The sequence below is a fragment of the Piliocolobus tephrosceles genome, chromosome 16, assembly GCF_002776525.5.
Source record: "Piliocolobus tephrosceles isolate RC106 chromosome 16, ASM277652v3, whole genome shotgun sequence".
NCBI lineage: Eukaryota > Metazoa > Chordata > Mammalia > Primates > Cercopithecidae > Piliocolobus > Piliocolobus tephrosceles.
This window is the reverse complement of record NC_045449.1, coordinates 57,750,775-57,771,655: the sequence shown is the minus strand read 5'-3', so window position 1 is coordinate 57,771,655 and position 20,881 is coordinate 57,750,775. Positions and strand designations below refer to the sequence as shown.

Here is a 20,881-nt window from a genome sequence, read left to right as displayed (position 1 = left end):
CCTCCTCTGCCTGGCAGCTGCGGGTCTTCAAGCTGGCCAAGTCATGGCCGACGCTGAACATGCTCATCAAGATCATTGGCAACTCTGTGGGGGCGCTGGGCAACCTGACGCTGGTGCTGGCCATCATCGTGTTCATCTTCGCCGTGGTGGGCATGCAGCTGTTTGGCAAGAGCTACAAGGAATGTGTGTGCAAGATCGCCTTGGACTGCAGCCTGCCGCGCTGGCACATGTATGATTTCTTCCACTCCTTCCTCATCGTCTTCCGCATCCTGTGCGGGGAGTGGATCGAGACCATGTGGGACTGCATGGAGGTGGCTGGCCAAGCCATGTGCCTCACTGTCTTCCTCATGGTCATGGTCATCGGCAACCTCGTGGTGAGTAAGGCTGGCTGGGTGGCCCCTGCCCTCGCCCGGGAAGCATACAAGACGTGCCTGATGTTTCACTGTTTTCTATCTCCCCAACACATCCTCTCCAAAATGGCAATTTTGTGTAGTTTAACCCAGTAGTTCTCAAATTTTAACCTGTGTAAGAATCACCTAGGAGTTACTTAAAACATAGATCCCTGGCCCCACCCCCAGAGTGTCGGATTCAGCAGCTCTGGGCCTAGGCCTAGGGATCTGTATTTCTGACAAGCTCTGAGGTGATGCTGATCAGTGGATGCTGATGCTGGTTCTGGGACTATGCTGTGAGTAGCGCTGTTGGAACCTAGTGTTTTGAGTAAAGCAACGTGATAATGAGTCAGACAGACCCACATTCCAGTCCCAGCTCCTTTGCCATCATCTGTGTGACCTTGAGCTAATTGCTGCTTTCTAGTTGGGCTGGGTTCTCTAACTGTCAGATAGAAGAAAAACAACAGGGACTTCATAGGGTCACTGCAAAGATGATGCCATAGTGTGTACAAAGGCACAGTGTTGTGGGGGAACCTGGGCCTCCTGGCCTCCTCCCACCCTCTTGACCTCCTCTGCTCCAGGTCCTATGGTCCAGGCTCCAAAAAAGAGAATCAGGCTGGATGTGGTGGCTCATGCCCATAGTCCCAGCACTTTAGGAGGCCGTGGCCAGGAGTTCAAGACCAGCCTTGGCAACATAGCAAGACACCCTCATCTCTGCAAAAAATGGAAAAATGAAAAAAATTAGCTAGGCATGGTGGCACACACCAAACCCAGCTATTTGGGAGGCTGAGGCAGGAAGACGGTTTGAGCCCTGGACTTCAAAACTGTAGTGAGCTATGATCCCACCACTGTACTCCAGCCTGGGGGGCACAGCAAGACCCCATCTCTAGAAAACATAAAAGAAATAGGTGAAGATATTGGGAAAATGCAGAGACGGCATAAACTGCATCTCTTCTGCCGCTTGCTGTGGCTCAGGACTTGGCATGCGGGGCTGGTGCAGAGGAAGGGGCCGGGAGGTGACAGCCAGGGTGTAGGGCCATGGTCCAGCTGGCCAGCATTTCTGTGGCTAGGGACCCTGCAGGTGACCCTGACTCCTCCCATTCTTGGGGTGGCAGTGGAGGTCATTCCTGGCAGAGCCCTACCAGGATGCTATGCCCAGCTGCCCCCTGCAGTGGCTGGTGCTGCCCTGGGCAACAGGGACTGGGAAGACGCCTGTCCCCATGTCCCCCAAAGACCTATGGAATCCCTGAGCCGCAGGGACAGCACTTCTCAGATATCACTGATCTCCGGCTGGGGGCAGCACTCAGAGGGGGAAGGGGGTGTCACCTTGGCTGCAGAAGACCATGCTGCAGCTACAGAAGAGAACCCAGGCCTCCTGTCCCTAAAAGGAGGGTCTTAGGGAGTGGGGAGACAGAAGGAAGGTGCCTGGGCCCAACTTCGGGGCAAGATTGGGGATGGGGACAGCAGACCCTGAGTAGGAGTTTGTGGATGTAAGTCTAAGGACTTGGGGGTGACCAAGTCTTCAGGGGATTGCTGTTTCTATGTGCGGAAACTCAAAAACGTTTTAAGCCCCCACTTTGCCACTCACTGACTGGGAAACCTTGAGCCCGTTATTTAACCCTTTGGGCCTCAGTTTTCCCATCTGGAAAATGGGGATGATAATGGGGATGACTCTTTCACTGGGTGGTTGCAAGGACTATGTGATGCATGCGCTTACAAGTGCTTACCAAAGTGCCTGGCCACGTGGTTGGGGGTGCAGGTGTTACAGGCATGCAGCAGGGCAGTGCTGGTTTAGGTTCCTGCCACCAGGGTGATGCTCCTGTATTGGCAGTGGGGGCCTACTGTGTGTTAGTCCCTGCCAAAGGGATTTACCGGCATTGTACCTAATTCTCTCAGCCACCCCATGAAACAGGAAATGTTATTTCCACGCTCTGGAGGAGGCACTGCCCAGAACCTCACAACTAGTGAGAAACAGAGCTGGTACTGGAACTGGGTCCGTATAACCCCAGTAACAATAACGTCAACAATAACAGTATCTCATAATGATAACGTCAGCACCAGCAGAAGCATGGTGACAGCTGATATTTATTTAGCATTTACCTAGCATTCTGGGTGTTTCACATGTATTCATTTCACCTCATCCTCACACCCACCTGTGAGGGCCGCGCTGGTTCATCTGTTTTATAGATGAGGAAACAGGCTCAGGGAGGTCAATCTGTTCCGTGTGTGGGACCGGAGCCCACAGTCTGGCTGCAGAGTCTGGAACCAGTGCAGACCCTGCCTCTGTGTGCCTGTCACCCCCATCACATAGACATGCACACACACACACACACACACACACACACACCACTGACATCCTTTCCCAATCCAGCTTTGTGGCTCTCCCAGTTTGCTCAGAGGGAGTGGAGCGGCCCAGGGAGGTAGCACTGTCAGCTCCTTGGGCACTGTCCCCTCCCACCACCTCCCCAGGCTTCAGAGAAGCAGGTCTCTGCCAGAGGCCACCAGGGCACCCTGCCAGAGAGTGTGAGGACCCGCATCCCCTGTGCCCATGGCACTTGGTCACTTCCTGTGGGTAACTGTGAAGAAGAAGAGGAAGTGACTAGGTCACCAGTAACCCAAAGCACAGAACCCCCAGGGAAATTGATGTCGGCCCCCTCCCCTCCTCCCTCCCCCCCTGCCTGAGGCAGCTATTTCTGTCTTGGGCAGGAGCCGTGTGCAAACCCTGCTGATCCAGAGAGCAGCTAATTCCCGTCTCAGATGTGTTTCTGGCAACTGGATCCCTCCCCCCGAGAGAGGGAGAAGAAAGACTAATGCGTTTTGGTAGGGGGCAAATGCAGAAAAGCCTCTAGGGGACACGGCAGGGAGGAAGGGAGCCGTGGAAATTCCCCCAGCACATTCTCTCAAAGAGGGTTTTCAGATATTTTTTAAAGAGAGTATATTAATATGATTAACAGAATATAATCAACGGAATGTAGTGAAGACAATGACGAGAAGACCTTGGAGGAGGCTGGTGAGAGCCTGGAGTGAGACCCGCTGAGGAGTCGGCCAAGGGTGGCGGATCCGCAAGTGCAGGCTCCCCAACTCCCGGTGCCCTCTCACTCTCCCAGGCCTCCCAAGGAAGAACCTGGCTATGCTTCTGGCTGACAGGAGCCAGGACCCTCACCCCAGACAGGATTCCCCTTCCTCCCACTGCCCAGGGTCAGGCAGACTGGTAGAAGGAAGGGTGACCACATTGAAGACCTTCATGGCTGCCATTCACCTTGTAGTCTAAGTAAATGATGCCTTCTAAAGTTATACAATGACTAGAAGCCTGGTTCTAGTCCTGGCTATACTCTGTGTCCTAGGGCAAGCCATGCCACCTCTCTGGGACTCAGTTTACTCATCTATAAAATGCTGAGCTGGCCTCAGAGTTCACCACACTCTTCCCTACACCTTGTATAGCTTGCTTGCTTGTTTCTCTTTTCTTTTTCTTTTTTCTTTTCGAGGCAGGGTCTCGCTCTGTCACCCAGGCTGGAGTGCAGTGGTGCAATCTGGGCTCACTGCAACCTCCGCCTCCCGGGTTCAAGTGATTCTCCTGCCTCAGCCTCCCAAGTAGCTGGGATTATAGGTATGTGCCACCACGCCCAGCTAATTTTTGTATTTTTAGTACATGGTTTCACCATGTTGGCCAGGCTGGAGCACTTTGTATAGCTTTCTATTATTTCAAACATAATAACAGCCAACATGTGTTGAGTGTCTACTGTGTGCTCTACCTGTATTGATGGGTTTTCTTGTTTGTTTTTTGTTTTGTTCTGTTTTGTTTTGAGACAGAGTCTCGCTCTGTCACCCAGGCTGGAGTGCAATGGCGTGATCTCCGCTCACTGCAACCTCCGCCTCCTGGGTTCAAGTGATTCTCTTACCTCACTCAGCCTCCCAAGTAGCTAGGACTACAGGCGCATGCCACCACACCCAGCTAATTGTTTGTATTTTTAGTAGAGACGGGGTTTCACCATATTAGCCAGGATGGTCTCGATCCTCTGACCTCGTGATCCGCCCGCCCCAGCCTCCCAAAGTGCTGGGATTATAGGCGTGAGTCGCCGCGCCCGGGCTTGTATTGATCCTTTAATCCTCACAACAATGGGAGGAACACTGGCATAATCTCCCTTTTACAAATGAGGAACTGAGGCACAGCGCCGTGAAGCAATTTGCCTCAGAGCACACACCTAATAAACCGGGGTTCAGAGCCCTGCAATATGGTTCCAAAAGCTGTGCGCTCCAGTCTCTGCTGCCACCCAAACCCACAGTATTGCATGTGTCTGATCCGCTCTCTGTCTCTGCTGGGCTGTGAGCTCCCTGAGGCCATTCATGCAGTGACAGGGGCTCAGGAAATATCCATCCACTGGAAAATAAAGTGGGTGGAGGTGCTGGGGGGTAAGAGCAGTAGTCTCCTAAGTCTCTTTCCTTAGAGATGTGGGACAAGAACCAGAATAGATGGAGTCGGAAACCCCAAGAGGACAAAAGAGGGTAAATAGTAGGTCACATGTCCCTTCCAGAGTAGCAGGGGCCAGGTTTCTGCACACCAGGAGCGTGGGGTCTATAGTCCCACTTAACAGAGGAGGAGAAGAAGGCACAAAAGATAAAGGTTCCCAGTAAGTCCTGGAAGCTCGGCGACTTGAGCCCAGTTCTTTGTTCTGCATCCTCCAGAAGTGGAGGTAAAGGACAGTCACGGGCCAGGCATGGTGGTGACGCCTCTAATCCCAGCACATTGGGAGGCTGAGGCAGGCGGATCACCTGAGGTCAGAAATTTGAGACCAGCCTGGGCAACATGTTGAAACCCCGTCTCTACAAAAAATACAAAGATTAGCCAGGTATGGTGGCACTTGAACTTGGGAGGCAGAGGTTGCAGTGAGCCGAGATCACGCCACAGCACTCCAGCCTGGAGTCTGGAGGCAACAGAGGGAGACTCCTCCATCTCAAAAAAAAAAAAAAAAAAAAAAAAAAACAGTCATGGAGAGAGTCCCTGTGCCCCAGCAGGCCTCCCTAAACCCTGCCTCTGCCTTGGGTAGCAGAGTCCTCTCAGAAGCCCAAGACTCAGTTTCCCCAACTGCAGAAGGGATGATAATAAAGCATCACCTCCACGGGCAGTTGTGAGCACCTCTTATGTGGCATTCTTTTAAATGCCCAACATGTGGTCGTTTGGATCTGTAGACCGAGGACCCCTGTGCTGGCTGAAGGTGGCACCCTCTGGGTCCTAGGGACTGATGTGAGGCTCCCCTTGACTCCATGCAGGTCCTGAACCTGTTCCTGGCTCTGCTGCTGAGCTCCTTCAGCGCCGACAGTCTGGCAGCCTCGGATGAGGACGGTGAGATGAACAACCTGCAGATTGCCATCGGGCGCATCAAGTTGGGCATCAGCTTTGCCAAGGCCTTCCTCCTGGGGCTGCTGCATGGCAAGATCCTGAGCCCCAAGGACATCATGCTCAGCCTCGGGGAGACTGTCGGGGTCGGGGAGGCTGGAGAGGCTGGGGAGACTGTCCCCGTGGATGAGAAGAAGGAGCCGCCTGAGGAGGACCTGAAGAAGGACAGTCACATCCTGAACCACATGGGCCTGGCTGATGACCCCCCATCCAGCATTGAGCTGGACCACCTTAACTTCATCAACAACCCCTACCTGACCATACAGGTGCCCATCGCCTCTGAGGAGTCCGACCTGGAGATGCCCACCGAGGAGGAAACTGACACTTTCTCGGAGCCTGAGGATAGCAAGGTGAGCCAGGGCCGGGGCTCGACAGACCCAGCTTCAAATTCTCCTGTGACCTGGAGCAAGTCCTAAGTCCTCTCTGAGCTTCAGTTTCTCCAGCTGTAAAATGGGGGTGGTGTAAAATGGCATTGTTGTGAGCATTACGTGAGACGCTGTATGTAAAGCATGCAGTCAGTGCCCTGTGAGTGGCGGCTGTCACTATCATTATTGATGTGGTTTGATGATCAGCCCTGTCTGTCCGGAAACCCTGATTCCCTCGGTTCATGCCTGGAACAGAACAACACCTGGGTCCCTCTCACCAGTAGGTGGTGCCCTTGGACATGCTGCTCTTACCTGGGCACTGCAGCTCCAGGACCAGGACCTGAGAGGCCTCTCTTACATGTTATCCTCTGGGCTTGAGGCCCCTTGCCCAGTCCTCACACTTACCCTCTATTTCTGTTTAGACCCCACCTGGGTCTGCTCCCAACCTCCCAGTGTGGGCCAAAGTGCCAGATCCAGGCAGGGGACTCAGGAGAGGAGCCAGGGGCCAACGGGAGTTGGGGACAAGAAGGGCAGAAGCGTCGGGCAGGAGCCCTGACCCCTCAGCCATGCCGGGGGCGTGCTGCTGTTCTCAGATGCCCCTCCCCACCCCTCCACGGCGAGGGCGAGGAAGGGAAAGGAAAGGAAGTGGTGGTCACCCCCAGCAGCTGGGGCTGAGGATGGGACCCTGCCTGGGTCTTGAGCCCCCTTCCCCACTGTCCAGCTCTGGCAGGGAAAGGACTCGTACAGGCGCTAGGACGGGCACCCCTGCCCACCCCTGCACCATCAGCCTGAGCCTAATGAACTTTGCCCTGAAAGTTTTTGACTCCTTATTCCCCCCAAATATGTGGCACGCTGGCTTACCAGGGGCCGAGTGCCTGTGAGCTATAAATACCCAGGCAACTGTGGCACAGACCTCGGTATGAGGCACTCAGGTGGTGGGGGAGCTGGAGAGCACCAAAGTCCCAGGCTCCCCAGGGCCAGGGCGTGGGGACTTGTTCAAGGAGGGCAAGCACAGTTCCAAGGGGGATTTAGGGAGTTGGGTGCACATTCGGGGCAAGCAACTCAGTGGATGCCCTGGCTGATCTAACTCTCTGTGCCTCAGTCTCCCTTTTTGTCAGCTGAAAACAAGGACCCCCTGCCACCACCATGGCGGTTTTCTGGTCACCACTCTGGATACAGAGCTGCCCCCCAAGTTGCCCTCTTCTTTCTTCTCTTCAGAGGCCCCACCCTCAGCCTTGAAGGGGTCCCCTGCGGGGTGGAGGCTGGGGCCGGGAAGCTGGCCTGGCCCAGCAGGAGGAGGTGGGAGGAGGCCTGGCCCGGCTGGAGCGCCCGCCTCCCCTACTCCGGCTCCCAACACTGATCAGGTTCCCTTGGCATGGGATGGAGGCTTTGGCTGGGGAACATTTTCCACCCTTTCTAGATTCCTCAGCCAAACAGACCCTGGGGGTGGGAAGGCTCAGACGCTAGGGGCACCACACGCCCATGCTCTGAGGGCTGTGACAGCCTGGCTCCATCCTGACCCCTTTTCATACCCCTGCCCCCTCAGAGCTACCTTCAGGCCCCCCACGCCTCCCAGACCCCCCACTCGGGCCACGGTTCCCGCCTCCTCCCTCATCTGAGTCCTTCGCATGCATCCTCATGCCTTCACCATTCCTTCCCAGGCATCAGCCCCGCCCCACTCCTTACATAAGTGCCATGCGGGCATGACCACGGCCACCTATGTCCCCATGGTTTCTCGACCATCCAGGGCTGGATGAATGAATGAATGAATAAGTTTGCTCCTCCCTCTCTTCTTCCCTTCCTTTCTTGTCTCCCATCCTGCCCCATCTGGTGGGAGAATGAGGGGGTCTCTCAGGGACCCAGATGTCACGTGACCCTGTGACCTCTGCAGAAGCCACCGCAGCCCCTCTATGATGGGAACTCCTCCGTCTGCAGCACAGCTGACTACAAGCCCCCCGAGGAGGACCCTGAGGAGCAGGCAGAGGAGAACCCCGAGGGGGAGCAGCCTGAGGAGTGCTTCACCGAGGGTGAGGGCACCCCCCACCTCGTCTGGGTGTCTCCCCCAGGCCTGCAGCCCCTGCAAGGGGCAGGCTACACCAGGGCCAAAAGCACACGAACCTGGGGCTGCCTGGTCATCCCCGTGCCTCACGTGTCTAGGGGTGGTGGCAGTGCGTGCCCAGAGCTGTGGCGCAAGATCCATGCAGAGCCCTTGGTGCAGACCTAGCTTGGAGCGAACGTGCAAGAGTGCGGGTGTCAGCTCCTGAGATCCTCCCTTCCATCTTCAGGGAGCGAGGCCTTCAGGACATGGCACTGGAGAAATGTCGTTGTCCATAGAGCTTGCTGGGCTGTGCAGGGTGGAGACTGCCTGGGCGAGGTGGGGAGTGGGGCAGCTGAGAGCGCCAGCACCGGGGCTGGGGGCCAGGAGGCCTTTCCTCTGCAAGCGGTTGTCGCATGTCGGATCCCGCTGTGGAGGGAGGCCCTGAGCCCCCTGTGTCAGCCAGATGGAGCTGGGTGAGGGAGGAGGTGGGGGCCCCGCGTCTGGGAGCTGGAGAGAGGCATCCTGGGACGCTGTGGGAGAGTGCTGACTGCGCACTCCAAGGCAACCTCAGGCCCATGATGTGGTGCCTGTCCCCGCCCCCTGTCAGCCTGCGTGCAGCGCTGGCCCTGCCTCTACGTGGACACCTCTCAGGGCCGCGGGAAGAAGTGGTGGACTCTGCGCAGGGCCTGCTTCAAGATTGTCGAGCACAATTGGTTCGAGACCTTCATTGTCTTCATGATCCTGCTCAGCAGCGGGGCTCTGGTAGGCACCGCCTGGGAGCACGGGTCGGGCAGGGGCCAGGCCCGCAGCAGGTCCTCCAGGAGCTCCCCGTCTGCACACACAGAAAGGGCCATACCCTGGTCAGTCCCAAACCCTGAGAATCCTAAAGGAACTCGCTGTGCTTCCAGGATAGGTTACAGGATGTGCTGACTTTCTTAATATGGCAGAGGTCCTCCATTGTTACTTGGGCGCTGACTTTTGTGCAATCTCTGCTGATAAGGAGGCGGGAGAACTCTGGGAACTAGGGACGCAGGACCGAAGATGTGTCACTGTGGACCTGCCCAGCAGATGATTGCAATTTGCTGTTGGGGAAGGAGGGCTGAGGGATTCTCCCCACTAGGAAATGCGCTTATCCCCATGATGGGTGGTGGGAGTCCAGGAGATGCGGACAGACTGTCCCCTGGGCTGGGCCCCCACGGCAGACCCCTGGGAACCAGCAGAATCGAGCAGGGCAGGGGACCTGGCTGCCGCCCCAGCCCGCTGGACCCCAGCCACCCTGGCGGTGCTGGTGCCCCCAGGCCTTCGAGGACATCTACATTGAGCAGCGGCGAGTCATCCGCACCATCCTCGAATATGCTGACAAGGTCTTCACCTACATCTTCATCATGGAGATGCTGCTCAAATGGGTGGCCTACGGCTTTAAGGTGTACTTCACCAACGCCTGGTGCTGGCTCGACTTCCTCATCGTGGATGTGAGTCCCCCCACGCAGGCTCCGTAGCTACATCCAGAGGCTGTCAATGTGGCGGGGACCTCACGAAGCCCAGGCCCTGAAGGGCAGGACCTGCCCGAGGCCACCCCCAGAGTCAGACCCTCCATCAGCACTGCCCTTCTCAGACACAGCTGCCCAGGGAGGGGTTAGGGACTTAGGAGGCCTTCCCTTCTCTTCAGGGAAAGGAGGCCTTGTGGGAGGACAGCAGGCAGGAGGGCTACTTACCATCCCTGCCAATAGGAGTGGAGGAGTTTCTTACTTCATACATTTTATGTATTTATTTTTAAGATGAGGTCTCGCTATGTTGCCCAGGCCAGTCTTGAACTCCTGGGCTCGAGCAATCCTCCCACCGTGGCCTCCCAAAGTGCTGAGATTACAGGCGTGAGCTGCCACACCCGACCAGGAATGGAGGATTTTCTTAGCCTCTTAGATGCGCTCACAGGCCTCTCGAAGGAGTCAGGTACCATCCCTCCTATTCAGTGATCCCCAGTTAGTTGATGACATCACTGAGGTGGTACCAAGCTCCTACAGGTACTGGGACAGGTGCCAGAGCTGCTCTTCCCACCGGACAGAACCACCCACTAGGGAGGGGATCTGAGGGAGACAGCCAGGAGCTGAGTCCAGGAAGACCCCTGTGGCCTGGGCTTGAGGGGAGGCTGGGGCCTTGCACACGGTGACCCCCCCTACCCCTCCCCTGCAGGTCTCCATCATCAGCTTGGTGGCCAACTGGCTGGGCTACTCGGAGCTGGGACCCATCAAATCCCTGCGGACACTGCGGGCCCTGCGTCCCCTGAGGGCACTGTCCCGATTCGAGGGCATGAGGGTGGGTGCTGAAGGGGCCTCTGGGGTGGGCTGGGGATGGGGGACCGGCCACCTTCAGTGCAGGGTGGAGAGTGCATGTCTATACTCCAACCACCGCCAGAGGGAGGTAGAGAGCTTGGACCCACGGTCCTGCCTGAGGCCAGGTCTGGCCCCCACCTCGCGTAGCTGTCCTCCCTGCAGCCCATCTTCTGCCTGCCCCATTCCCGCCCTCAGCCCCTGATCCAACCCGCCCTTAGCTTACCTCTGCCACTAGTTGGGGGGAGCAGAGACTGCAGAAGCACCCAGGAGGGCCCCACAGCCAGGGAAGAGGAGGAAGGAAGGCAGGTTTATGTGGTGTTTATGGGTGGTTGATGAATGGGTTTATGGGTGGCCCTCCCCAGCCTCAGACTGAGCCATCCAGGGCTTTGAAACAAGGTGCCTGCACCTTGGCTCTGAGCCTCCCCCTCACCCCCCACTGATGAGCTTGGCGTCACGGTTGGGGCCATGCCCTTGAGCTTGGGGTCAGTTTGGGGAAGATCCACTCAGGCCCTGGAGAGCGGAAGTGGCAGGTAAACACAGGGCTGGGGCAAGAAAAATGGGACTTCCCCAGAAAGAGAGGTCTGCCGGGAGCAAGACCTGCTCCAGTGGGACAAATTTCTGCAAATCCAGAAGCCATGGCGAGCCCACCCAAGCGTCCCCTTCCTGTCCCTGCAAGAGGCCAGCCGAATGCTGGGCCCTCTGACCCCCAGAGCCAGAGAGCCCTCCCGTTGAGGGGAAACAAGCTGCCTGTGGCCACGCAGCTGGTCGGTGCCCCAACCAGGAATAGAGCTCCCCTGGGCACACCGGGCTTGTGCCACCCACTCTGGAGGTCATGAAATGGCTCCTCCGTAAAAAGAGAGGGGTCTCAGATCCAGCCCAGTCTGCAGTGGTCGGGTGGGCTGTGTGACTAGGGCTGGTGGGGACGGGGCTTCTGTCCCAGAGTTCCTGCTGCTTCAAAGGCCCTGGTGCCCTCTTTTCTGTGCCTGTGTCTGGGGCTCTGGAGCTGAAAACCCATGAGCAGAGGCTGGGTCACGTGAGCTGAGTTTCCTATGGGGGCTGAGCAAAGAGTGTTTGTCTCCTGCCTGGTGACCCGTGACCAGGCTGCTTCCAGAGAAACCCAGCACCCCTACTCCGGGCTGATGGCTCCAGCCAAGCAGAGAACCCTCTTGACCACCAGGCCTTCAGCTCCCTCCCCCCCCCCCTCACCACCCCCAACCTGCACACACACACACAGCCCAGCAGGTCAGCCCTCCTCTAGGAAGCCCTCCCTAATTGACAATGCCCAGCTCTGCCTGGTCCCCTGGGTGGCGTGGAGATCGGGAGCCCGCTCTCAGAGGCTGGGAGAGGCACTGGCAGTGGACCCCTGGCCCCCAGGTGGTGGTGAACGCCCTCCTGGGCGCCATCCCCTCCATCATGAACGTGCTGCTCGTCTGCCTCATCTTCTGGCTGATCTTCAGCATCATGGGTGTCAACCTGTTTGCTGGCAAGTTCTACTACTGCATCAACACCACCACCTCTGAGAGGTTCGACATCTCCGAGGTCAACAACAAGTCTGAGTGCGAGAGCCTCATGCACACGGGCCAGGTCCGCTGGCTCAACGTCAAGGTCAACTACGACAACGTGGGTCTGGGCTACCTCTCCCTCCTGCAGGTGGTGAGTGTGACCCACCACCCCTGCCGGGAACCTGGAGGGAGGTGCCCCCCACCCCGGTCCCTCTCATTGTACCCAACCCCAATGTCACTCCTTGTTAGCAGACCGCCCACCCTACTTCCAATGCTGGGAGGCCCCCAGGCAGTGTCTAGACCTCTCTGGTCTTTATTTGATGCTTGCCCAGTGGGGCTCTGGCAGGCGGCCTCTGGCAGAGGAGGACCAGGTTGGGCGGGGGAGGGAAACTCACGGATGATGAAAGCAGGGAGCAGCCCCCTGGCTCACTCCCCAACCACATTCTTTCAGGCCACCTTCAAGGGTTGGATGGACATCATGTATGCAGCTGTGGACTCCCGGGAGGTGAGTCGGGGTCGCTGAGATGTGGCTGGTGAGTGAGCCAGGGAAGAGGATTCAGACAGGAGGGAGACATGGCAGCACATTCTGTCCCCGAGACCCGGCAGTCCTGGGGGTGGATGGGTCCTGCCCTCAGGGCTGTGGGGGGCAGGAAGAAGCCAGTGTGCACACCCACGCCGTCCCACCCTGTGGCTTCCACAGAAGGAGGAGCAGCCGCAGTACGAGGTGAACCTGTACATGTACCTCTACTTTGTCATCTTCATCATCTTCGGCTCCTTCTTCACCCTCAACCTCTTCATTGGTGTCATCATTGACAACTTCAACCAGCAGAAGAAGAAGATGAGTATCAGCCCAGCCCCCCGGGCCCTCCCCGTGCAGGACCTCCCTCCTGCCTCCCTTATCCACTCTCTACTGTGCAAACCCACAAATGCTGCCTGAGCACCTACCAGGTTGCTGGTTCAGGAAGGTAGCTTGAATCCCAGTCCCACCAGGCCACCTTGAACAAGTGACTTGGCTTCCGTGAACCTCGGCTTCCTTATCTGTAAAATGAGACTGCTGGGTAAAGTGCAGTGGCTCATGCTTGTAATCCCAGCCCTTTGGGAGGCCGAGGCAGGCAGATCACAAGGTTAGGAGTTCGAGACCAGCTTGGCTAACGTGGTGAAACCCCGTCTCTACTAAAAATACAAAAAAAAAAAAAAAAAAAAACACAGAAATTAGCTGGGCATGGTGGCAGGCACCTGTAATCCCATCTACTCAGGAGGTTGAGGCAGGAGAATCGCTTAAATCCAGGAGGTGGAGTTGCAGTGAGCCAAGATTGCGCCACTGGCACTCTAGCCTGGACGATAGAGCTAGACTCCATCTCAAAAAAAAAAAGAAAAGAAAAAGAAAAAAGAGGCTGCTACAACCTGCCTTGTGGGTTACTGTAGGGCTCAGCAAGATATTGATGAAAAGTAGCCAGAAACAGACTGCAAGACAGCATTGATCCCCACTCCCCTTCCCTCCCTTCTCCTCGGTCCCCCATTCTCCCCTTGTCCCTCCATCTCTGACCCTCTGCCTTCCTCCAGGCCGATCTATAGGGGCGGGGGCTGCCTTATAGGTGGTGCCTGAGGTGGGGGGTCCTGGAGGCAGGAAGGGGGACCCCACCCCAACCTGACAAGCCATATCCCACTATACTTTGGAGGGAAGGACATCTTTATGACGGAGGAACAGAAGAAATACTATAACGCCATGAAGAAGCTTGGCTCCAAGAAGCCTCAGAAACCAATTCCCCGGCCCCAGGTACCTCCCCTCTGGGCCCCCTGTCCTGTGTGTGGTGCCAGGCTCCTGCCTAGGGGACTGATGGGGATAAAGTATTTCCTGCCCTCCACCCACCAGGCTGTGTCCCTGGGTGAGGTTAGGCCCACCCCGGGGGCAGGGGACTTGGTCTACCTGCAGGGAGAGACGCCTCTTTGTAGTGCCACAGAGACACCATATGCACAGAGGCTGTCCATGAAACTCCAGTGACTGCTTTACCCTCACCTGACCCTGTGAAGCTCCTCAGTGCCCATCTCCCTCCCACCTGGGACCCCAGTGGCCCCTGGGGCAAGGGCTCCCACAAGGGGAAGGAGGAGGATGTCCAGACACCCTCCCCAGGAGCAATGACTTTGGGGGAAAGGGGAGGAGCATCTGGAGGACCTTGAAGGGGGTCCCCAGGGGAGGAGGAGGGACCATTAACCCCGTAAAATGACCTGGTCCCAGACCTGTCATGATCGGATGGGTCACCCTTCCCCCCCCCTGGCTGACTCCACCACAACCTCCAATACCTCCTCTCTCTCTCTCTCTGTCATCTCTGTCATGCTGTGGTGCCATACTGTGTCTCCTGCCTGTCCATGTCCTGTCTGGGCCTGGCCACCCCGACTCCCCCACATCCACTCCCACCCATGCTGCAGAACAAGATCCAGGGCATGGTGTATGACCTCGTGACGAAGCAGGCCTTCGACATCACCATCATGATCCTCATCTGCCTCAACATGGTCACCATGATGGTGGAGACAGACGACCAGAGCCAGCTCAAGGTGGATATCCTGTACAACATCAACATGATCTTCATCATCATCTTCACAGGGGAGTGCGTGCTCAAGATGCTCGCCCTGCGCCAGTACTACTTCACCGTCGGCTGGAACGTCTTCGACTTCGTGGTCGTCATCCTGTCCATTGTGGGTGAGTGGGGCAGGCTGGGCCGGCAGGGCAGCACTGAGCTGAGGCACTCGGGAAGATCCATCCTCATGTGCACACACCTGCCCCTGCACCCTCACACACTCACCCAGACACACGCCTGTGTGTGCTTGCCATTCACTCTCAATGCTCAAAGGTACACGGGTGTGTGCACAGGCAGATCATCACCCATGCATACATGGATGCACCTCCAGACACACGACTGACCAGAAGACGTACATTCCGGTGCCTACATACTGAGCGAAAAGTGTAAAAGATGGTTCCGTGTCTGTGTGCACTTCTTGCGAGTACTTATGATAGAAACTAGCTGCCATTTATTATCAACCGTGCTGTGCGCTTGACAGGCGTTATCTCACCTGTGGTTCATAACAATGTCTTGATCAGGAATGGTTGTTCCCGCTTTACAGGTAAGGAAATTGAGGCACAAACAAGGGAAGTGGCATACCCAGAGTCACACAGCTGTTCTCTCTCCCCCTCTCTCTCTGTCTCTCTGTCTCTGTCTCTTTCACACACACACACACACCAGTGGCATTTGCAAACAGACTTGGGAATGGACCTTACCCTCCCCTGCTTCAGGGTATCCCACCTCTAGTTCCATCAAGACAAAGCTGTAGCTCCTGGCCCCAAGACCCATGGGAGAGCCCAGCCTCACCTGTCAGTCATCTGGGCTGCATTCTGAGACTTGAGCAGAGTACACCAGGACGGGCCCCCTGAGCCCTGCATGCTCCCCACACCCTGTGCTGGTTCCCCTCCCCAGTGGCAGTGTCCTCACTAGCTCCTCCCCGCAGGCCTTGCACTCTCCGACCTGATCCAGAAGTACTTCGTGTCACCCACGCTGTTCCGTGTGATCCGCCTGGCGCGGATCGGGCGTGTCCTGCGACTGATCCGAGGGGCCAAGGGCATCCGCACGCTGCTGTTCGCCCTCATGATGTCGCTGCCTGCCCTTTTCAACATCGGCCTCCTCCTCTTCCTGGTCATGTTCATCTACTCCATCTTTGGCATGTCCAACTTTGCCTATGTCAAGAAGGAGTCGGGCATCGATGATATGTTCAACTTTGAGACCTTCGGCAACAGCATCATCTGCCTGTTTGAGATCACCACGTCGGCTGGCTGGGACGGGCTCCTCAACCCCATCCTCAACAGCGGGCCCCCAGACTGTGACCCCAACCTGGAGAACCCGGGCACCAGTGTCAAGGGTGACTGCGGCAACCCCTCCATCGGCATCTGCTTCTTCTGCAGCTACATCATCATCTCCTTCCTCATCGTGGTCAACATGTACATCGCCATCATCTTGGAGAACTTCAACGTGGCCACAGAGGAGAGCAGCGAGCCCCTTGGTGAGGATGACTTTGAGATGTTCTACGAGACATGGGAGAAGTTCGACCCGGATGCCACCCAGTTCATTGCCTACAGCCGCCTCTCAGACTTCGTGGACACCCTGCAGGAACCGTTGAGGATCGCCAAGCCCAACAAGATCAAGCTCATCACGCTGGACCTGCCCATGGTGCCAGGGGACAAGATCCACTGCCTGGACATCCTCTTTGCCCTGACCAAAGAGGTCCTGGGTGACTCTGGGGAAATGGACGCCCTCAAGCAGACCATGGAGGAGAAGTTCATGGCAGCCAACCCCTCCAAGGTGTCCTACGAGCCCATCACCACCACCCTCAAGAGGAAGCACGAGGAGGTGTGCGCCATCAAGATCCAGAGGGCCTACCGCCGGCACCTGCTACAGCGCTCCGTGAAGCAGGCATCCTACATGTACCGCCACAGCCACGACGGCAGCGGGGACAACGCCCCTGAGAAGGAGGGGCTGCTTGCCAACACCATGAGCAAGATGTATGGCCACGAGAACGGGAACAGCAGCTCGCAGAGCCCAGAGGAGAAGGGCGAGGCAGGGGATGCCGTACCCACTATGGGACTGATGCCCATCAGTCCCTCAGACACTGCCCAGCCTCCCGCCTCTCCCCCGGGGCATACAGTGCGCCCAGGGGTCAAGGAGTCTCTTGTCTAGCAGGCAGCATCCAGGTGGCCCTCTGAGTCTCAGCATAGTCCCCAGAGCTCCCCCGTGGTGCCTGCACACAGAGTGAGGGAGGAGGGCTTTGGTTCTGGGACTGTGTCTGGCGCCCTGATGGGGGACAGATTTGGCCACACTGGGGCTGACACCCAGGCCCGAGCGTCTGCATCTCCAGACCCGAGCGCCTGTGTCTCTAGACCATGGGAAATGGGCGTTGCACTCAGGGGCTCCATGCTGGGCCTGAGGCCCCTGCCTCCATGATTTAACCTTCAAGTTGCTCTGACCTCCTCCTGGGCCCTGTCGCCCCTCCTTTTGGCCTGGGGGAGATCAGAACGTTGGAATCTCTGCCCCTCACTTGGGGAGGAGCTGGCCTGCGGTGGAGCGATCAGTTGCTGCCCCATCACCAGAGTCTTAAGGGTCACTGGCCTCTCCCCAGGAAGTGGCTCAGACCCCTCAGCCCCAGCCCAGACAAAGATGTCTTAACCTCAGGGAGTGCAGACACCTAACCCCAGGGCACTGCCAGCCCGCCCGCTCTGACTCTGGGGCGCAGCTTCGCCCACCAGGCCAGCTCAGGAATTCCCCAGAAAAGGGAAATGTGACTGGTTCAGAAATAGCTCCTCAAGCCTCAAAACCTGATTGGCCACTGGATCCTGCTGCTTTGGGCTGGGATGGTGACTCCTGAAACCTTTTCCCAGGCCACGTCCAGGTCCGTAGCTCCCCTGGCTGGCCCCTAGGGGAAGAATAGAAGGAAGGATGCCACTTGGGAATTGTCCTTTTCTAGGAAGCACGGGTGAGTCAGGCTGGGTCCTGCCAGCTGGATCGCCGCACATGGCCTGAGCATCCAGACCTGAGCTGGGGTCGGGGACCTGCTGCTCAGTAAGAAGATTCTCGCCCCTTCCCTCTCTCCCTGCCTCATTCCTCCGTGAGCACCACCAGGGCTCCAGGAGCCTCATCCAGCCTCAGAGATCTCCCTTCTCATCTCCCCAGGCCTGTCTCATTCTCTCTCCTCATTTTTCCCACCTCTCTCCTCAAAGTGATCCTAAGAATGTACAGTTTAGCTCAGGTTAGATATTTTGACCCTGGGGTGTGTAGCAGGGAAGGCTCGACTGGCTCAGGCTCAACCTTCCAACATCCTGTGGCCTGAAAAAGCACTTCTTCTGCACTGCTGTTCTGGGCATGGCAGGGCCAGGCCTCTGCTGGCTCCTGGAGAACAGAGGCTGTGTCCAGAGGAGGAGGGGTGAGAAACCTGCTCAGGCGTCACTGGATTTATTCACTTGTGTATGTACCTGTGGCTGTGTGTCTGCTTGTGTGCTTGTAGGCCTGTGTGTATAACCGTGTGTGTGTTCAAGTGCGTGACCGTACCTGTGTGTGTGAACCACTGTGTACTGGTGCCTGCATTATGCACGTGTGTCTGGGTATCTTTGTATATATGTGTGTCAGTGTGCCCTGGTGTGTTTCAAGGTCCGTGGAGTACAGCTGGTGTGGCGTACTGTGCAGGCCTGTCCCTGGGAGTGTTCCCGTGTCTGGGAGAGTGGACCTGTGGATGAGTGTGAGTGCGTGTGGTAAGGTGTGTACTCAGGGCATTCTGTTTGCCTAAGTGCCTCTTCTTTTTCTTCTTGTTTCTCATGAAAAGTTTGATTAAAATTCAGGAAGCACCAAAACCTTCAAAACAAGACATGTATGTGTGCTTGTGTGTGTGCACACGTGTGTGTGTGTGCGCATCTACATGCCATGCCTACGGGCCAGAGTTGTCTTTATTGTCCACCACACTCTCTCACCTGCTCCCGGTCCTGCCTGAACAGCGCTCTCTCTCATTCCTGGTGAGCTCTCCTCCTTCCCTTCCTGTTTCTCGTCGTCACACCCATGGCCTCAGCCCTGCTCCCTGCCTCCCACCCATGTCTCTCCTATGGAAGGAGGCCTCCACTCCTTCCATCTCTTCCTTCAGAAGTTTTGTCTAATGGGGACAGCCTCCCCTGCCCAGCACCCTGCCCCTCTGCCTCCTGGGCCCTGGGCTGACACAGCCCCTGGAGCCTCAGAAATCTCTTTGATTGGATATTCTCCTCGGACTGTGTGCAGGTTGCAGAGGAAGAGTATGATGAGCCGGGTCCAGCCTCTCCCTGCCTGCGGCCCCTCCCCTACACACAGACGCCCATTCCTGCCCGGTCCAGTGGGGAACAGGTCCCACACCAGGCCAGCAGGCGGGCTCCTTTGTACAGTTCTTACAATAAACCCTCCCTGGCGCCTCTGGTGTGCGGTTTCTCCCTTCTGCGTGTCAGTGTGTGGATGTGGGTGGGGGCTGAGAGCAGTGAGAAGCAGAAAGGGTCGGCAGGGATTGGAGCCAAACATGGAAGACACGGGAGCTTCTCAGGGGGCCAGGCAGGATAAGGAGGCCCCAGCTCCCCGCTCTGGCCCAGTCCAGCTCTCTCCTGCCTCCTTACAAAAGCCCCTTAGCTGGAATCCAAGAGACCACATAAGATCAGGGGTCAAGACCCAGCTCCCACAACAGGCAGCACCACACTCCCTCTCTTCCGGGTGATCCACGTTGGGACTCTGTGTCCCCAGCTCCTCCTCTCCAGAGGCCCCTTCACTTCTTTGCCCCTCTGAGAGGCCTCAAGGTGCCTGTGGGGCACACAGCACAGCCTCTCCCTCTCCCCAGAGGCACTGACCCCAGGACTGACTTCTGACCCCAGATAGCCCGGGGTCACATGGACCTGTGACTAAGAATATTCTTATGCAGCACGTTTAACCCACAGCCCCCAGAGAGTGAAATATAATCTGGTATGTAATTTTCTTTTTCTTTCTTTCTTTTTTTTTGAGATAAGGTCTCACTCTGTCACCCAAACTGGAGTGCAGTGGTGCAATCATGGCTCACTGCAGTTTTGAACTCCAGGGCTCAAGCAATCCTCCCACCTCAGCCTCCTGACTAAGCCTGGGACTACAGGCACATGCCACCACATCTGGATGGCTTTTTACAGAGATGGGGTCTTGCTATGTTGCCCAGGCTTGTCTCAACCTCCTAGCCTCAAGTGATCCTCATGCCTCAGTCTCCCAAGGTGCTGGGATTACAGGCACGAGCCACTGCACCCAGCCTGTAATTTTATTTTCTGTAACAACTTCTGACTCCCAGGGCTGTATTCTTCCAGATAAGTAAGCACTTAATTCTTCCCAGGATTTCTGTACCCTCTCTTCCTGGGTCCTGAGGTAATATAGCACTGGTGTAGGGGATGAGGAGGGGCCCTCAGGCTGCCTGACTGTGTCCTTCCATTGTCTCTGCAGCACTTTCCACCTTGCAGCTCTCTGTGCATGCAGTGGGGAGGGGAGGTGTCGAGAGTCTCTACAGGGTTGTCTAAGTGCCCTCAGGGTGCTGTCTTCCCTCCCTGGAGGGGGAGCTTCTTCTCACTTGTTTTTTTATATTTTTTATGTCAATAGTTTTGGGGGAACAGGTAGTTTTTTTGGTTATCTGGATAATTAGTGGTGATTTCTGAGATTTTAGTGCACCTGTCAGCTGACCAGTGTACACTATACCCAATACGTAGTCTTTTATCTCACACCCCTCCCTCAACGTTCCCCACTGAGTTCCCAAAGTCCATTATATCATTCTTGTGCCTTTGTATCCTCATAGCTTAGCTCCCACTTACAAGTGAGAACATACGATATCTGGTTTTCCATTCCTGAGTTACTTTACTTAGAATAATGGCCTACAGCTCCATCCAGGTTGTTGCAAAAAGATGTTATTTCGCTCCTTTTTGTGGCTAAGTCACATTCCATAAAGAGGTGTATATATACCACATTTTCTTTACCCACTCACAGGCTGATGGGCACTCAGGTTGGTTCCGCATCTTCGCAATTGTGAATTGTGCGCTAAAAGCATGTGTGTGCGTGTGTCTTTTAGAAAATCAAAATCGTGTCAAGTATCTTCTCCAACCACAGTGGAATAAAACTAGAAATCCACTCAAAATTATACAAATATATGGAAATTTATCTGTTCTTGAATGATTTGGGGGTTACCAATGAAATCAAGACGGAAATTTTAAAATTCTTTGAAATGCATGATGATAATGACGCAACTTCTCAAAACCTCTGTGATACGGCAAAAGCGGTGGTAAGAGGAAAGTTCATAGCATTAAATGCCTAC

The 20,881-nt window shown here is 56.2% G+C and overlaps 1 protein-coding gene across 1 annotated transcript in view; it reads left to right on the top strand.

Annotated features, from left to right (window-relative positions):
• Positions 1-18,987, top strand: part of SCN4A (sodium voltage-gated channel alpha subunit 4) — a 34,543-nt gene extending 15,556 nt beyond the window's left edge. The window contains exons 13-24 of the mRNA XM_023212120.3: positions 18-374; positions 5,658-6,134; positions 8,041-8,176; positions 8,795-8,949; positions 9,486-9,659; positions 10,378-10,500; positions 11,892-12,170; positions 12,471-12,524; positions 12,720-12,857; positions 13,692-13,796; positions 14,447-14,717; positions 15,521-18,987. Coding sequence (XP_023067888.1) covers positions 18-374; positions 5,658-6,134; positions 8,041-8,176; positions 8,795-8,949; positions 9,486-9,659; positions 10,378-10,500; positions 11,892-12,170; positions 12,471-12,524; positions 12,720-12,857; positions 13,692-13,796; positions 14,447-14,717; positions 15,521-16,743 — 3,492 coding nt within the window. The 3' untranslated portion in view covers positions 16,744-18,987. The remainder of the gene's footprint in view (positions 1-17; positions 375-5,657; positions 6,135-8,040; positions 8,177-8,794; positions 8,950-9,485; positions 9,660-10,377; positions 10,501-11,891; positions 12,171-12,470; positions 12,525-12,719; positions 12,858-13,691; positions 13,797-14,446; positions 14,718-15,520) is intronic.
• The last annotated feature ends 1,894 nt before the right edge of the window (positions 18,988-20,881 follow it).